The sequence below is a fragment of the Harpia harpyja genome, chromosome 10 (assembly GCF_026419915.1).
Source record: "Harpia harpyja isolate bHarHar1 chromosome 10, bHarHar1 primary haplotype, whole genome shotgun sequence".
NCBI lineage: Eukaryota > Metazoa > Chordata > Aves > Accipitriformes > Accipitridae > Harpia > Harpia harpyja.
In genome coordinates, this window is record NC_068949.1 from 28,649,080 (window position 1) to 28,667,475 (window position 18,396).

The 18,396-nt window shown below is 34.9% G+C and overlaps 1 protein-coding gene across 4 annotated transcripts in view; it reads left to right on the forward strand.

Moving 5' to 3' along the window:
• The window catches only part of IDE (insulin degrading enzyme), a 72,499-nt gene extending 54,549 nt beyond the window's left edge, over nucleotides 1–17,950 (forward strand). For all 4 annotated transcript variants that reach the window (XM_052799862.1, XM_052799863.1, XM_052799861.1 and 1 more), the window contains exons 18-25: nucleotides 578–669; nucleotides 3,595–3,706; nucleotides 4,811–4,978; nucleotides 7,799–8,071; nucleotides 10,336–10,397; nucleotides 11,973–12,045; nucleotides 14,010–14,077; nucleotides 15,285–17,950. In XM_052799862.1, the coding sequence (XP_052655822.1) occupies nucleotides 578–669; nucleotides 3,595–3,706; nucleotides 4,811–4,978; nucleotides 7,799–8,071; nucleotides 10,336–10,397; nucleotides 11,973–12,045; nucleotides 14,010–14,077; nucleotides 15,285–15,380 (944 nt within the window). In that variant the 3' untranslated portion in view covers nucleotides 15,381–17,950. The remainder of the gene's footprint in view (nucleotides 1–577; nucleotides 670–3,594; nucleotides 3,707–4,810; nucleotides 4,979–7,798; nucleotides 8,072–10,335; nucleotides 10,398–11,972; nucleotides 12,046–14,009; nucleotides 14,078–15,284) is intronic.
• Nucleotides 17,951–18,396: the final 446 nt, after the last annotated feature.

Consider the following 18,396-nt stretch of genomic DNA (forward strand, 5'->3'; position numbering starts at 1 on the left):
TGTTTATACTTTGCATTATATTTGAAAACTACTTTGCAAAGACAGGTTAGCATAGAATGTGTGTGTATGTGTACTCTGGGATATATTGCAAAAATATTTTCCTTGTGTATTGTTTGTTACAAAGATAATATCAAAACACCATATTTGAGTTGAGGTTCTTTTTTAGTCTAGATGGTAAATGCATAGTGTGTTTCTTGAACATTATAAACTATGTGCTGCTTGTGTAGTTAATAACTAAGGCTTTATCTTGGAACACCACCTGACGATTGCAACTGTTTTCTCTGGAGGATGAATGTTTGTTCAGCATGATTGGAAAGAAGGCTTTTTTTTTGTTTTCCTTTTCTTTTTGGAAACTGGGTCAGATGGCAAGTGAATTCTAAGTGAAACAAACTATATGATGAGTGCTGCTATTTAGACCTGGAAACTTCCCAATGTTGCATTTTTAAGGAGAGATTCACTTTTTCATGATGATGAGTTTCTCCTCCTCTAAGAAATGCACCAGATCTAATGATGAGTTAGGTACTTTTTAATGTAAAAATGCATGTAATTGACTTTACTGTCTAAATATCTATTCTAGATGTCACTCTTCCCCGCCTCAAGGCCTTTATAGCTCAACTGTTGTCACGGTTACACATTGAAGCTCTTCTCCATGGCAATATAACAAAACAGGTTGGTGTGATACTTTCTTTAATAAAACAGTTTTTATTTAAAAGCAGTATAAAAAAATGGAAGACTGGTTTAATCTTCTCAGATCTTAAAGCAGTTTTGCCAAATGTGATTTCATAATTTGACTTCGTACTTTTTTATCTTTATGGGAGTATCAGTGTCATTTTTTCCACTTTAGATTTATTAGGCTAACTGCTGCCCTTGTATTGCTCTTGGAAATTTAATAAAAAACAACTTATGATCCAAATATTTTAAAGTCTATGTTGCATGTCATTACTGTGATGTGATCAAGCTGCATAAGGAATGATGTGCTGCAGATCCTGCTTTTCCATTTGAAAGTGTCAGGCTAACTAGTAAAGATTTAAGAATCCAGGATCCTTCCACCTTGAAGTACTTTGCACAAAACTAAACAGGAATGGTGGGCCATAAAAATAAGTGTCAGCTTCCCTCATTTGTGTCTTTTTGGGAGTAAAAATCAGAAAATGTTTGTTCTATCTTTCATTAAAATAATAATGGTTTGTATTTGCATAGGAAATCTAACCAAATATTTGAACATATATACCAATACAAAATGTAGCACCTTGTACATTTTTGCACTCTTTTTTTTTTTTTTTTTTGTAGGGCTGGTATAGCAATATTTCTATGTTATACCAGCTCTGTAATGCTTTACTAGCAGAAGATGTTATAAACACTGCTAGTGACTGCTGCATGTATGGACAAGAAAGTTAACTAGTAAGGAGGGGAAAAATAAAAATATGAAGGAGCCAATAGCACTGGATGCACAAAGTTTTCTTTTTCAAGGATGTATCTAAATTTTTTTTTTTTAATTTTATAGAGTATTTTTCATGAGGAGAAATATAAAAAAATAGTCTCACTTTTTTCCTTCCTGATTTCTTAGACATTTGTATATGAAAGTCAGTTCCTTCTAAAATATAACTGAATGACCAGTTTTTTTAGATTTCCATGATGATGCAGTCATAGCAGAAAAATGCATTCTTTAGTTGGCATAATGGGTGGCTATTGAGGAATCCTACAGCTAGAGAACTGGGAAGGGTGTATGTACTGTTATACCCATAGCTATGTAATGTTTAGAAATGATCTGCAAACTCCCTAATAGATGCGGGTAGGAAATTACTGTCCTTCAGTGTCCATGATGTGATCATCACTGACAAAGCTCAGAAATTTTAACCTGCATCTAAGAATTTTTTCTGACTAAAATTAAATAAAAATTTACATACTCTTGTGACGCCTTTCAATACTGAAAAATTTTTTAGTGAATCTGTACTTTTTTAAAAATTAGACCTATCTAGCTGCTTAAAATTCCTATTTCTTCTTGAATTAATTTCATTCTCATATTTGTTTTTTGACTGTTCCTTTTATTTATTTGCCGCTAGTGGGTGAATAGTAAACTAATCCTGTTCAGAATATCTGTCTGAACAGTCTTGTTGCAAATATTTTGTTTTAATATGGTGACTCAATTGGAAGAATATATTTTTCTCTAACCTTTCTGTCCTGGTTTCAGCTGGGATAGAGTTAACTGTCTTCCTAGTAGCTGGCACAGTGCTATGTTTTGAGTTCAGTATGAGAAGAATGTTGATAACACTGATGTTTTCAGTTGTTGCTCAGTAGTGTTTAGTCTAAAGTCAAGGATTTTTCAGCTTCTCAAGCCCAGCCAGCAAGAAAGCTGGAGGGGCACAAGAAGTTGGCACAGGACACAGCCAGGGCACCTGACCCAAACTGGCCAACAGGGTATTCCATACCATGTGATGTCCCATCCAGTATAGGAACGGGGAAGTGGGGGCAGGGAATCACTGCTCAGGGACTGGCTGGGTGTCGGTCGGCGGGTGGTGAGCAATTGCATTGCGCATCATTTGTACATTCCAATCCTTTCATTATTACTGTTGTCATTTTATTAGTGTTATCATTATTAGTTTCTTCTTTTCTGTTCTATTAAACCGTTCTTATCTCAACCCACAGGTTTTGCTTCTTTTCCCGATTTTCTCCCCCATCCCACTGGGTGGGGGGGAAATGAGTGAGCGGCTGCGTGGTGTTTAGTTGCTGGCTGGGGTTAAACCATGACACTTTCAAACTGTGTTTTGTTAGACCTCAATCTTTTTGTCTTTGATACTGGGTGGGAGTTTTGGGGGGTGGGGAGGGCACGTGTGTTTATTAAGTTTCCAGACCTTTTGCATATTTTCGATAAGATCATTTGTGTTGTGAGTTTGTGGCAGTGCAGACTAAGAGATTTAGGCTTTCAGCCAAAACTACTTCGTAGCAAGTTACTGTAATTTCCAGTATGCAGGCTACAAGAACACATAAGACTTAACAGGTAAAGCTTTTGAAGTTAAATCCTTGAATGAAACTAACGATTTTTAATTTTTTCACTATTTATTATTTTTTAATCATTATTATTTTAATCCATCAAATAAAAGAAAGTTTCTGGGCAATGAGTCCTAATACTACCCGCATGTCAATGGAATGCATGTTTGAACTTAACCATTAATTTGTTTTCTTAAAATTGGATCTGCTGAAATGTCATTTGCTTTGCAAATGTACGTTGTAGGTATCTCATTTTCAAACTTAGAAAGATGAGTACATCAAAGTGGTGAAGGGAAAGGGAAAAAAAAAGCCCATTGAACTTTAATTTCAGAAGCATTGGGGAGGAGTAGTAGTTAAACACATAGAGAAGATAAATGTGGAAAAAAAAACCACAAACCCCTTGCCCCCTCCCCAGCCCCCACTTCCTCTTATCTACTTAACTTCTGCTGTATTTTTGTTAAATTACAATATCCCTATTTTCTATTTCTGATTTTTTTTTTCTTTTTTCTTTTCTCTCATGTCACCATCAACAATTGGAAAGTGTTACCCTGCTATTAGGTACAGAATAACTAATGATCATTAAAAGTCCTCCTATGTTTTCTCTTCCAGGCTGCATTAGGAATTATGCAGATGGTTGAGGACACTCTCATTGAGCACGCTCATACAAAGCCACTTCTTCCCAGTCAGTTAGTGAGATACAGAGAAGTGCAACTTCCTGACAGTAAGTTAAATGATTTATTTACAATTTTTTAATACACATTAAATTGAGATTCTCTGTTTGCTAATGGCATTTTAAAATTAATATTATTCTGTTGAGAGGAGCTTGTTTTGAAATCAGACTTACTTCAAATTATTTTAAACTTTAAATTTAAAAATACAGTTAGGGTGTGGTTTTGTTAATAAAATTGTGCACTAGTACATCATCTTTCTGGTGTACCTGAAAATGAATTTGATTTCATTTTTAATCTGTGTATGTAAATTGGACGACTTGGGGATTGGAACTAGGTGATCTTTAAGGTCCCTTCCAACCCAAACCATTCTATGACTCCATGATTCTGTGATTCAATCCTAATTCACTCAGTATGATTTGTGGAAATAAGAGCTCTGCCCCACACTCTGCTACACATAGTATACACATTTGAATAAGCACCATTCTTTGAGCACTTTCAAGTATTAATTGACCATTCAGTGAAGGATTGTCCTGAGTTACTCTTGCTTTTTGAGAAAACTAAAAGCTCTTACACAAGTAATGGTTTTTTTCTAATATAAATTCTTTTGGTCTCATGGTGTTTGTATATGATTTTACTTCTGTTGTGCAAAAAAGTCTTATATATAAGAAAGGAGGTTTAAGGAATTGCTGGGAGTTATACAGGAATGATGACATATGTAGCTATACAGCCAAAGCCCCTTACCCATAGCTGATCATCAGCTTGTGGAAGCTACCATATACCAAAGAAGCTATTGGTATTAAATGCTGAATTATTTTTAATGTTCATAAATGTTTCTGACAAATTGTTTTTAGAAGCTATTTACACAGTAGAGGTAATGCAGAATTCCACTCCAGTTCCAAAATTCTTGCTTAAGGAGAATCAGCCAGTTTCAATTTACTTGTTGATATGCTTAAGCTATGACATTTCAATGTGTTAAAATAATCTTTTCTTTACTTGTTTCATGAAGAGTATGCTGTTAGTGGAAATTCTGCTTTAACAGTCCTAAACCATTTATTATAATTCCATTCCACAAGTGATAGAACATTATCTTTTTAATTGTGGACAATAAAAATGTACATTTTAATGAACTTAAATGTTTCAACTTTGTCTTTTAGGAGGTTGGTTTGTATATCAACAGAGAAATGAAGTTCATAACAATTGTGGCATTGAAATATATTACCAGACAGACATGCAGAGCACTTCTGAGAATATGTTTTTGGAGCTCTTTTGTCAGATTATCTCAGAACCATGCTTCAATACTCTGCGCACCAAGGAACAATTAGGTAAATTTTCCCATAGTGATTATGTCTCTGTATACACACATGCATGCGTACTCACACACTTACATGAGACATGATGAGGTGTTCTTTCCCTGCTTAGTGAGTGCCATTTAAAGGGCACTTGGTAAATGTAAATCATTTTAACGGATGATGACTCGAATGTTACTGTGCACAGACTCTAAATTGAGAAGCAGCAAGCATAATTTTTAAGATAAGTCTGAAATATCTGAAACTAACTCTGGCTTAAAAAAAAAAGTTTGATCACTGTACAGAAAACTTCATATCTAGAATTTTTACCAAAAGGACATTAGGTCAGTTTCCTAAATTTTAGATCTTCTTAAAGAATCAGTTTGGTCTTTTCTGCGTGTGATCCTACTTCCAGGTGTACTTGATGATTCATAAGCCCTATCTTAGGAATACTGCTGTGTGGGTAATGGTAAGCTGCCATGTTGGTGAAGACCTAAATACATTTCAGGCTTTTTAAGAACACGGCTGTTCACCAATAAGTACAAATAATTGTTACCTGAACCAGTAAGACTGAGAACTAGTAAGGTTATTCCAAACCAGGATAACAATGAGAGACAGGCTGTGTGACAGTTTGCATGACTGAAATACTAATGAGGAGGAGTACAGTTTTTCCAAAGGTGAGAGGCAGGGGAATGTCTCAGTGTGAACTACCTATGAACTACCAGGGACATCAGGCAAGAGTAGACTTTTTGTGAACAACTAGTAGAATCAGCCATACCATATTCATCATAGGGATTTTAACCATCTAGATACCTGCTGAAAATAGGGCAGGACCCAGGTTATTTAGCAGGATTTTGGAATATGCTGGTGGCAGGTTTTGTATAGAAGTTAGAGGTAATGGCTAAAGAGGAGGCGGGGAACAAGTGAGGGTGTGTCCAGCACTGCGTAACTGCCAAATGATAGAGCTCACAAGACTTAGGAGGGAAGACAGTAGAAATACCAGCAAAATTCAATACACTTCATGGAATTGTTAATAAGATCTCTGAGAAAGTGAAGAGAAAAAGAAGTTCAGGATTTAGCAGTTTGCTAAACAGTAGAAGTAGTAACAAGAACTCATTCAATAAATGCTTTAGCAGTACAAGAAAGCAGAAGAGAAAAATTGTCAAGGGGGGGGGGACACCACCTAAAAATGTTTTAGGATGGATTTGTTAGTTTTCACTTAAAATGTCAACTGTGACGAGATGATTTCCAAAATAAATACTGGCGATCAAAGTCCAAGGCTTACCTTTGAACTGGAAAATAACAGATTAAAAGTTGTTCAGGTAAATTAGAAGCTTTTAAAGAGTTCAGGCATGATGAACTCTACATTCATTAAAAAAAAAAAAACAAACCCACAATGAAAACCAAAATTATGAAATCCTGGAATTAAAAGTCTTATAGCTGAGAATTGGTGGATGACACCTGAGGTACTGGAAAAAATAAACACGGGTAAATGCTATATGTTTCCTTAAAAAAGGAAAGAGAAGAGCAGGGAAATTACAGATCAGTCAGCTAACTTATTCCATATTTTCCAGGAGTTAGAATTATCAAATCAGTTCTAAATTCATAGAAGGTAACTGAGAAACTATTAGTGGACAAACTCAGGTCAAACTGACAGAACTTTTTTTATATACAAACAGAGTTTGGCTGTATGGATGGAAGTGGTGATGTTTTAAGTCTTTTCTTGATAGTATGAAAGGCACGTAATATTCTCAAACAAGCTAGAGAGAGCGCCTAGGTGGGAGTGCTACACATTTGGATGCAAGACTGTTTGGAAAGTCATGACTGGAGAATAGATTAGCTCATTTGAAAAATGGTGTTTTACAGAGCTCTATTGTGATCCAATGCTATTTAGTATTTTCGTCAAAACTCTGTATGATAGAAGAGTGAATATGCTTACTAAATCTTCAGATAATACTAAGCTGGGAGAGGCTGCAAGTGTGTGGGAAGATAGAACTCAAAATTAGTTTGACATTTTGGAAACATGACTTGAATGAAGATAAGATGCAATTTGTTAGGAACAGTTTGGCAGGAATAATCAATGGCACAGATACAAGCTAAGAAGCAACTGGCTAGGTAGCAGTTCTGTAGAAAACAATCTACAGGTTACAGTAGATAGGAAGTAGAACATAAATCAGTGGTGTAATGCTGCTGTGTAAAACACTGGTTTATAGATAAATGGGAGCTTCCAAGATGCAAACACAATAATACTTCTATATTGTTCAGGTAAGGACTTTGAAATACTGTATCCAGTTTTGACATGAGCATCAAGGAATGATTAGAGAGCTATAAAACAACATTTGAAAGACTGAAATGTGCAGATTAGTTACTGAAAGAGGGGAAGAAGATGGAAGAGAGGCTTAGTTGTTCAGATAAGTAAAAGCTGCACCAAAAAGGAAGGAAATAATATTTTCTTTGTATCTAATTGATAAGATGAGAAATAGTGGTTTTACATTGCAGCAAAGAGAATTCAGATTAGATGTTATGAAAAAATAATAATAAGTTCCTAATGTCGAGTCTAATGAAGCACTAGAGTACAGCTTAATTTCTGGTTACCTAATCCTGATGACAAAATTCCTTTTGTTCTGTCTTGGTCTGCCTCATCTCCTCCTCACCCCTCCCCTGAACTGATATTTACCTCAGTGAAATAAAGACGTTTAAAAAAAAAAAAAAAAAAAACAAAACAAACCAGTAGCATATTTTGAAAACCTGCATTATTTCATAAAATTGCATTCCTGTCAAACATGCCATGTTTGGCAAACTTAATGCTGAAACAAGGGGCTTCTTTTGATTTGTGACTATTCTTGTTTTGCCAAGGTTACATTGTGTTCAGTGGTCCACGTCGGGCAAATGGCATACAAGGACTGCGATTTATTATCCAATCTGAAAAGCCACCACACTATCTAGAAAGCAGAGTTGAAGCATTCTTAAAAACTATGGAGAAATGCATAGAAGATATGACAGAAGAGGCCTTCCAAAAACACATCCAAGCTTTAGCAATTCGTCGCCTAGACAAACCAAAGAAGCTGTCTGCGGAATGTGCTAAATATTGGGGAGAAATAATTTCTCAGCAGTATAACTTTGACAGAGGTAAGACAAATTATAATTCCTTTAAAACTGAATGCCGTAGTTTGGCTACACTTGTGACTGTTGAGTGTCATATTAATTTGGGAGCAACTTAAACTTTTACATAGCCTGTGCATAATTTAATATATTTCTTGGTGATTTGTGTCCTGTAAATTGTATTTCTTCCTTCTGCCCTGAGAAAATAACCTCGTTTGTGGAGCCTGTGCTCTCATTGCTGTGGGAGCCTTTAGTAATAGAGGATAAATGTGTTCCCTGATGTTCACTATATGATGGGGGTTGGCGAATGCTTCATTGATCTTCTGTTCTTTCCCTTAAGGCTCAGTGAGACATAGAGTAGGTCAAGGATTGGAAGTGGTTTGAATGCAAATGCTGATGTTGCATAAGCTCAAATTTCTTTCTGTGATGTTCAGATGTCTGTAATACTTGACTGAGATGCATTCAAATACACTTTGACATTCCTGAAAGTGCACACATTCATGTGAACCCTATTCCTCTTCCCATTGCACAGTTCTTTCAAGGCAGCGATGGCAGAGGCAACAGCGGTATCTTAACTAACATGTGACCTGTATCAGCTTAGAGTAGGCTCGAAGAAACATTAATTTGGGGTTTGTTTTTTTTTTTTTCACCCATGATACTTTGAAGATTACAGGCTTGTAGAAGACCAATTGAGAACCGACTTCTAGTGTTATTACTGAAAATGGACTGACAGTTACTTACATTGTGATCCTACATAGTATTTAAGTTGTATTCTTCCCTTTTTCATCGTTTGAAGATTTCTAATCAAAAATACTGAGGTATATTAGTAATACAGTTTCTAACATAAAAAAAAAAAATCAGTTTTAGCTACAGATCAGCTTTTCCTCACATTTTCATCTCTCGACTCTTATTCACAGCTATAATTTTCCACCTTCTATGCATAATATGCTTCCTCCATAAAACTTTGTCTGTATCCTGTGACTTCTCTTCTGCTTTACATGCACAGTATTGGCCTTCTACAATAGCAAATACAGTCTTTTTGGTTGACAATGGCTAACTGAACTGTTTTAATAATGAAGAATTTTGTCATCTAGCTTGGTCTTGAGAGAGTAAGAGCTACTGACGAGGTTTCATGCCTGAGTGTAAGGAGTGACGTGGAAACTTGTCCCCTCAAGTACTTTTTTTTGTGTCTGATGAAACAGTTTAATTTTTCTCTGCCTTCAGTGTTTCTGTTTTTACCATACTTGGGTCTGTATTATCTCTCTGGAATTTCTTACTTCCAGCTGCAGCCATAACTTTCATATCTAAATCTCTCTCAACTTATTATTTCCCTTGGCTTTTATGTCTTTAATTCCCCACTACCCACTAGTAATTTTATTTCATTAATGATTCTAATATGACTAAAATCGTCAAAATCAGAAATTCATATTCCAGCCTTAAGAAGTGAAAGGTTTTTTTCTTCAGGTTTTAACATTTTTATTATTTCTACTTCTACTGTTTTACTTAATTTAAAAATTTTCTCCCAAATGTCATCTAATTTTCCAAACTGTGTTGGTTTTGTTGTTTGTTTGTTTGTTTGTTTTTTATTTCCTCCAGGTAGAACTTCATATTAATTACTTACAGCCTGCCTCACGCACTTGTTAGCTGCATATTTGTTCTCTTGTACACATTTCTTTCTTGATCTGGCTAACCCTAAGAAAAGCAAGCATGCCTACAACAAAAAACATTCCTGCTTATGCAGTAATAATATTACATGATCAGTTCATTACAATTTAATTTAGATGAAGCGATGTAGCTACTGAGACACATTGTCCCCAGGTATCTTAAAGGTGATTATTTCTTAACACGTATGATGTAGGCATCATTCCTTACATTTGTTTAAAAGTACATCCTGCCAAAGCACATCTTACCATCCTGTTTCCTAACTGTGAATAAAAGCCATCTATAATCAGTCTGCATTAGAAATGTGTAACATTGATTTGAAGATAATATACAGAAGCAGGCATATCTTTTTTTAGCTACTGAATAACATACAGTGCAAACAGTATTCTTCAAACATGCATTTTTTAGTAAGTTCAATCAAATGGATTTACTGAAGTATAATTTTCTGCCAAGCTTCCAGTGACACTTTTAGTGATGCAAGTATTAGCTTGCAAGTTAACAATGAAAAGCATATCATTTGCAGTCAATTACAGCATCTGAATTTGAAAGAAATATACTTTGAATAAGTAGTGTGCTAATAACTAGCTATGATTTGCAGACTTGTTCTAATTTTTACTATTGTTGTGCAGATAACATTGAAGTGGCTTATCTAAAGACCCTGACCAAGGATGATATTATACAGTTCTACAAGGTAAGTTAGTCATGTAGTTAAAATGTTACTTGGAAAGAGATGAGGATATAACTGGATGTTATTTGTGTGAACTATGAAAGCATATACTTATGCCTGTTCTAGGCAGATGATATGATTGATGGAGATAACTTAATAATAATTTTGTTTCCTGATTCTTACTTAGTTTAGTGGCAACTAGCATACTGTAAAAATTGTGGAGAAGGATTGGGTTTTGTTTGTGTGTTGGTTTGGGTTTTTTTCCCTTTATCAGCTCTTATTCTCCTCTTGTCTCATATATCCTTTCTTTATCAATAAAAAATGTGCTGCTCTATGACCAAGCTTGACCAAAATTGCGAATTTGTTGTTTTATTTTTTTTCTTCAACTAGTAAATGATTCAGCTTATTTCGTGTGTGTGAATTGTGAATGAAACAGATATTTTTAAATCTTTGTTCACTGTAAATCAAAACTTTTTATTCTTCCTGTCATAGTTAGGCAAAACAAAGGAACAGCATAATGATGTACATAATTGTACATTGCAACTCAGCATGAAGTTGCTAGACAGCCAATATAAGCAGTTGAAATACTAGGGGTCATCTGTGCCACACAGCCCCCCCCAGTAAATTGGGCCTCATTCTTCTGTTTTGTAACAAATTTTATAGGCAGTAATTCACTATATTGCGAAGTGTACATATTGTTTTATTACTTATGGAGCAGCTAATAGCTCAGGGAATACTTTGAAAAAGAATGTAGATGTATGTCTTTGGAACTCACTATTGGATCAAAAAATTTCTGCCTATGAAGAAGCATGGGTATGTGTGCATCTATGTCGTCTTTTTTTCTCTCTTGGCGGGGGGGGGCGGGAGGCAATGTTTTTCAAAATGGTTTCTCTTGTACTCTGTCTTATCCTTTTCACTATCCAAGGTCATTTTTACATTACTGTCTATTTTTATGAGATTTAGTCTTAATGCTTAAAACTCATTTACATGGCACAGTGAACACTGACATCTTTGGTTTGTGTTTTTTGTTTTTAATAGTATGATAGCATGGGTGAAGATATGCAGCAAATACAAACTTAGTAAATGGAATTTCAGTAGCTGTTGTTTAATAAATTATAACTTGAATAAGTATCCATGTTCTGGTTTTGTAGGAATCTCTACTATTTTGCTTACACTAATGCTCAATACGTGATTATCAGTATTCCAGAGCAGAAGTAACTGGCTAGATTGGTGAGCTAGTCCAGCTGAATTTAATAATTGTGTTCAGTGCGATGTACTTCCAGAAGGCTGCTAGGGATTGAAAATTCTGCAGAGATTTTAGGTTACATTCCTGATACTATGATAGTTAATGGCTAAATTCCTATTACTTTGAGTTTTTCTGAGTCCCAAACAGTACATGAATTTCTTAAATTCATTTTAAAATAATTCAAAGTACTGTATGAATGACTTTTAATAATATTTGAAGGGACATCCCAAAATTTATCCCTCATTTTAAAGCTTAAATTAAAATTTAAATGCTCTCATTCTTTTACTGTTTTATAAATGTAATGTCTGAGTGGTTCTTCCCACACCTGAAGGACTTGATGTTTTTTACTGTAGGTGCTGTTGGCAATAGACGCTCCCAGAAGACACAAGGTATCAGTACACGTCCTTGCAAGGGAAATGGATTCCTGTAAGTGTTGTGCTGAATATAGTATTTAATCAATTCCTGTTCAAGCAAGTCTAAAGACAGCCATGTTACATGATATAAATGCACTATAAGAAAAACTCAGCTCTGGAGATTACATACCTTTCAGAGGAAAAAGTACTTCTTTTTATGGGTTTTCTTCACATGGCTGCTTCAAATTTTCTGATTGATGTTTGTGACGAAGTTCTTCAGCCATTCTGAACTATACTGATATTAGAACAATATATCTTAAAATAGCGCTTCTTTTTTCAACAGGATATTTTAAAACAAACATAAAACTCTGTATAGTCCTACAGGGAAAAACAAAATTAGGATTTGTAGTTATCAATACAATGTGGTTTTTTCTGTTGTTGTTTTTTTTCCCTGACAAGCAATGAATGTCCACAATTTTATTCAAGCACTCTCAAAGGAAATAAATAAAAATAATAATAACAAACAAACAAAAAAACCCAACCCTTTGGGAATGTCAAACATTATATTTAAACTTGAGAAAGTCGAAGTTTATTTAAGTTTTATTTTCAAATAATCTAGATTAGCTGTGCATTGTAAACTGTGTTGTTCTGTTTTAGAATTCAAGAAAGAAAAGGTTAAAAGTGTTTCTGGTTAATATAAATAAGCTGAGAGGAAAAACTTCTATGTTGTTTTGTGCGGATTTTTCACCAGTTTATATTGGACTTAAATTTCAACACGTAACTGGTTGCAGAGTCAAGAATATTAAAGGCTTGTGTGTAGGAACAGAAAGAAGCAGATGGCTGTGCGCCTGTCATGAAACTCCTTCCAGTCTCAGAATGATTGATTTTTATGGTACTGTGGAAATTGTAACTCTGCAGCTGAGTAAGGAAGACTTGCTTCAAAGCTTCTTTCCAGTTTTCATGACTAATCATTGCTAAGTAGAAATAGCTCTAGTATTTTTCCTGTCTAGAGAGAACTTTTTAAAGTGTAGTAACTATATTGGCAGAATTTGCTTGGAATGGTATCTTCCCAAGACAAGGGTGAGCACGGGAGACAACCTAACAAGTGGTTATTCTTACAGAGATTATAGCAAGGTATTTTCTCCACATACTCCCCTGTCTTAAACCATTTAATCTGGCACGTGGCCTCTCTTCTGCCATGAAAGAGAAATGGGGATTTTAATGCATTTCCCATGAGTCCAAATAAGCATTCTTTCAAGTGCAGGTGCCTGTCCTCTAGAAGGTAACCAAAAGAGGAAGGCTAAAAAGCTTCTCAGGGGGAACCCTTCCTCCTGGAGGCAGACACACTATTTTCTCTGAGAGTGGAAAAGAATCGGAAGCAGTATAGATCTGGGATTTTAGGAGGGGAAAGCACTTGAACTCCCAAGGTAAAGGTTAGGGTTGAAATTTGAGTATGGAGGTAGAAGGGAGGTTTAAGGAATTTAAGACTAGAAGTTCTTATGGACAAGTGGACTGGATGCAGGAAGAAGTTTTGGGGGGACTGGAGTAGGGCATGCATGGGGACAGGCAAGGAAGAGTTGGGGTTGCTATCCAGAATTTTGGTACATGGAGTAACCCCCACGCCTCCATAGGCATGTCCTTACTAAAAGATGTGCTGTTGTTACATTGCTCGTGCTGCGTATACCACTGGCATTTACTACTGTTCTCATAATTTGTACTGAAAAACAGTTTTAAGTATTCATTGATCAGTAGACTAGCAATTTTTATTTCTACATTCTCTTTATGTATAAGTAAAATGAATAAAAGTAACTGCCTCAGCACATGTTCTCAAGTCAAATCATGGATTAAGCTCTTTGTATTTCTAAAGACAGCTATGGAATGTAAAAGCAAAGTGTTCAGAAAATCTTATTTAGAGATACTTTAAAATTAATAACCTGTGCTTTATATAGATACCTGTCTTATAAGAGAAAACAGTTTATTATGTAAAAGGTACTGATTAAATTATGGTCCTGAATTAATTTTGATGATGTTAAATAGGCCCTGTTGTTGGAGAATTTCCATGCCAAAATGATGTGAACCTGGCACCAGCACCACCACTACCACAGGTAAAAAGAAACAACACACAAAAAATCCCAGGCTGTATTCTTAATATGGAAGTTTAGTATCATTAAATATAAGTTTATAAGGAGAAACAAACTCCTTGACATTCATGCTGTTGTGGGGCTGACATTTCAGCTCTTTTCTACATGCATTGTCATCCTCAGTAACAACAGGGATTTTTCCTGATTTTTTTTTTCCTTTTTTTTTTTTCTTTTTAATAGTCCGTCCTGTTAGCTTTTGTTCCTTCTATTCCATTGAAATGAAAGCTATTACTAGTAGTTAACTCTACTGCGTATCTACACTATGGAGTAAATACAGGTTGTTATTGGCTGAAAATACTGATTGTATATAATCAGATGTATCAAGTGTCACGAGAAAGATGCATATGCATCAACAAATTTATCATCTTTGTTTAAAAAATAAAACCAAAACCAACCCAACCCCAAACCAACAACAACAAAACCAACTATCTCGTCATTATCTTAAAACCTAAAATATTAATGCATATTCCTGTTAATAAGTAACTGTGGAGGAAGCAATTTGACAAATTCTATTCATAAAAGTATTACAGATTTCACTGTGTGGTTAGATATGATAGCACTGGGCCCTTACTGGACGTTAAATGAATTTTCTTGAAGGAGGAGGGTAAAGTTTGTTCCAACAGATAATTAACTTTGCAATGCGGTAGTAGATCTGTGTTCTTATTGAGTCCTTACAGGTGAAATAATCACCATGGGTGGAAATTTCTGTATGAATTATATGTGGATATATTAGCCGTTATGACTGAAATATTAAAAAGTTACTTTGTTACTGCAGCTAAAAGTAATAGCTCATTGAATTGCCATTGTTTTTATGATCTTACCTCAGATATTCAAAAGATAAGTGGGATATTCTGAAGTAGAATTTGCAAATGAAAAGACAACCTCTGCATTTACTAAAGTTCCTGCCATTATTAGGAAGGCAATTACTGCATTATAGCTATTGTTTTAAATTATCTACAGTAAATATGAAACCATTTATTTCATAAGAAATGACACTATATTTTGGGGGATCCTGTAATAATGAAGTGTGAATCACTAATATTGTAGAAAAGAGCAAGAAAGATGTGTTTATATGTAGCTGTAGCAACAGTTAAAATGAAAAGCGAGGAATTTCTCACTTTTCTGATTAAAGATATTCAGCAGACTTTTTCTCGCATACGCTTCTTTGCAGCCAAGTGTGATTGAAAATATGACAGAATTCAAGCGCAGTCTGCCGCTCTTTCCACTGGTGAAACCACATATCAATTTCATGGCTGCAAAACTGTGAAGAACCCCAATGGATGAAGAAATGCAAATGATCAGTACTGATATGGTTTCAGGGGACTTCATGATGAACAAAATTATTAAAGATCATTAGGATAAATGGTTCTGTCCGTTATGAAAGTCCCAAATTCCTTCTTGGTTCATTTTACATTAGCTGTGTGTTAGGGATAGAGAGTATATAAAAATCAGTTGTGGTCATGTGTCATTTATATTGCAGACAACCTGTTGAAAACCAAAATCAACTGAAACAATAATAATAAAAAACTTGTAGATGCAGTATATTTTTAAAATAGTAAATCCCTTCACATTTTCATTTTGATAAAATAACCCTCCAGAGCAAACAAAATTGCTTGAAATATCCTTGTTACTCCTGAAAAACACCATTTAGTATCCCAATAATTAGCTTATTGGGGTCTGGAGGGGGTGAGAAAAGTAGGTCCTTTTTGGGATGGGGTCAACAGCTTTTCTTAAAAATAGAGACTTTCACATTTTTTTGAAGTGACGTGTTGAATGATACTTTTTTAATTGATCCTTAATGCAACCAACATATTTTCTATTTAAGTTTTATGAAGACCAGTGGGGGGAAAAGAAAAGGAGATTTGACAACACAGTAGTGAGAGAATTGTCATAATGAGAATAATTGAAGATAACGGGCATGATTTTAATCTTTCTATACAAATCTGGGGACATTTTGTATTAAAACTAGTAAAATGCTGGAAACACTTTAATAGTGCATCTTATTTTTGTTATCAAAAGTGTTGTCCTAGTCTCTTGATACTGTCAGCATCCTGTTCAGTTTTTCAGTGTTACTGTGAATTGTTTCCATTTGGTATACAAAATACTTTATTTGGTGTCATTTTTTGTTCTCAGTTGCACATGTACTGATGGAGAACTCGGTCTGTCTTGCTTCATTTGTTATGTTAGGTCTCAGTCCAGCAAAGTACTTATTAGTGCAAATAACTTTAAGTACATGTTAGTTCTTGACTCAAGAACAGGTGAATGTCAAATATGGGCCTTGTAATGAATCAGATACATCATTGTTCTGATACATGTGTGGGTCCTTCTTGTCCTTCAGGAAGGCATTTGGGACAGTGCAGTACTGGGGTTAGCAGTACTGCTATAGCACAGGTGGTGGTTCAGGTTACATCACAAAATGTTTGTTCCTACTTCTTTTAAGAAGGCTGCGCAAAACCCAGAAGGATCAAGAATTTTGCTGAAATACTATATGTATATATATTCCATAATTTAGTAAAATGGTAAAACAATATATGGTGTCTAACCCTCACCAGTTTTCTGACTTCTGCAGAGTGGTCTTAGGCTTGGGACAGCCCCCAAATAGAAAAAGGTAAGGGACCTTCTTACTAAGTTGTCCTACCTGTTTAATGCATAAAATTGATTGTAATTATTCAGACAGGATAGAGTATGCAAAGCACTGAAGGTATAAAATCTGCTCATCAGGGGTGTTACTGAGAGTTTGCTTCTTAGTAGAAGAACCTGAAACTAAGGCCCTGATGTGACACACTTGTTGTTAGATGTCACAATCCTGGTATATTCGATAGGGTTGTCCTTGTCTCTGAATCGATGTTCTTTCTTACACTGGCTCTGAAGCCAAATTAAATGAGTGCTTGACAGAGTAAGGGCCTTAAGTTGTGTTTATCTGAGTGTCTTTTCTAATTGAATAAATACAGTGTCTTTAAAAGTTGTTTTAAAGGTTAACAGCACGTTTCAACATCTTTTCAATAAATTTGATGATAGTTTGTGATGTAACCTGTTGCCAAGGAAGGCCGCTAGCATTTTTTTGTAGCTCAAACATAGTATGAGCAAAAACAGTAAAGGTGTCTCTGTTCACCACATTTTTCATGGATCCTTCACAAAAAATGGGCTTTTTACCCTCTTGCATTTTGCTTTTGTTTATAGTTTTCTTTTAGTAAAAGTATTTGTATTATATATATTAAAAGTTTTGACAACATATTATAAAAATATATATTTTGGGATTTAGTATTTAAACATACCACTCTTACAGTGAATAAAATTAAATGGCTTCTATCATGTGTAAAAATAAATAGAGAGATATATATATTCATGGAAGTACTATCAACTCTAATTTTAATGAATTATATAAATAAATTGGAATAGCAGTGTATTTAACACAAGCTCACAAATAATGTTTTCCAGAGGAAAAAAATGTAGAATTTCAAAATTCTGTGACTGGATGTGGAAACCCATGTAGTTTTCCAGCAACTCTTAATTGCTTTTAAGTGTTCTCCAGCATTTTACAGTTTCTGAGTTTGATATAGCAGTAAATTTTGATAAACTCAGGCATACTAATGGGTTCATTTTAATGGATCCAAAGCTGCAGTGTCTACAAGCAATAAAAAACTACCTAGAATACACTGTAATTCAATTTTAGTGCTTGTTAATTAGTTTATGTAAGAAACCATAAATTATTATTACATAACTGTAATTTTTGCAAGTGCTATTTTAAGCAGTTGATGTGGAATTGGGTGCATGTGACACAGCCAGTATGACAGAGTGCTAGAGTTATTCTGTTTACAATAAACAATCTGAATTTAATGTTTGGAGTTCTTAATTTGTTTCATTTTAATTTTTTGCATACTGGTAATGTTACATCTATCAGTCTGTGCATGTGTTTTATTATATGTTAATTGTGATTTTCTGCTATCCAGTTGCTTGGACTAGTCAGGCTGAATAGCATTGCTGGAGAAGGGTTCCCAGTCACTTCTAGGGAAGTTTCAGAGGACCTCCCCATGTGGCATCCCACACCTTTTAGGTATATCCACCTCTGTTGCTCTCTTGAGTGTATGAAAACTTAATAATACAAAGGTAGAAACACTTGCACAAGACAGGATTTTAATTATCAAATCTGAAATTGTAAATTCAGAGCATCGCTGCAGCCAGAGTGAGTCATGCCTAGTGCAGCTTTACAGTGTTGCTTTTGAGAAATTGCTTTCCCCTGGTCACTTTCTTTGTTTTATGCACACCAAAAGATTACATTTCGA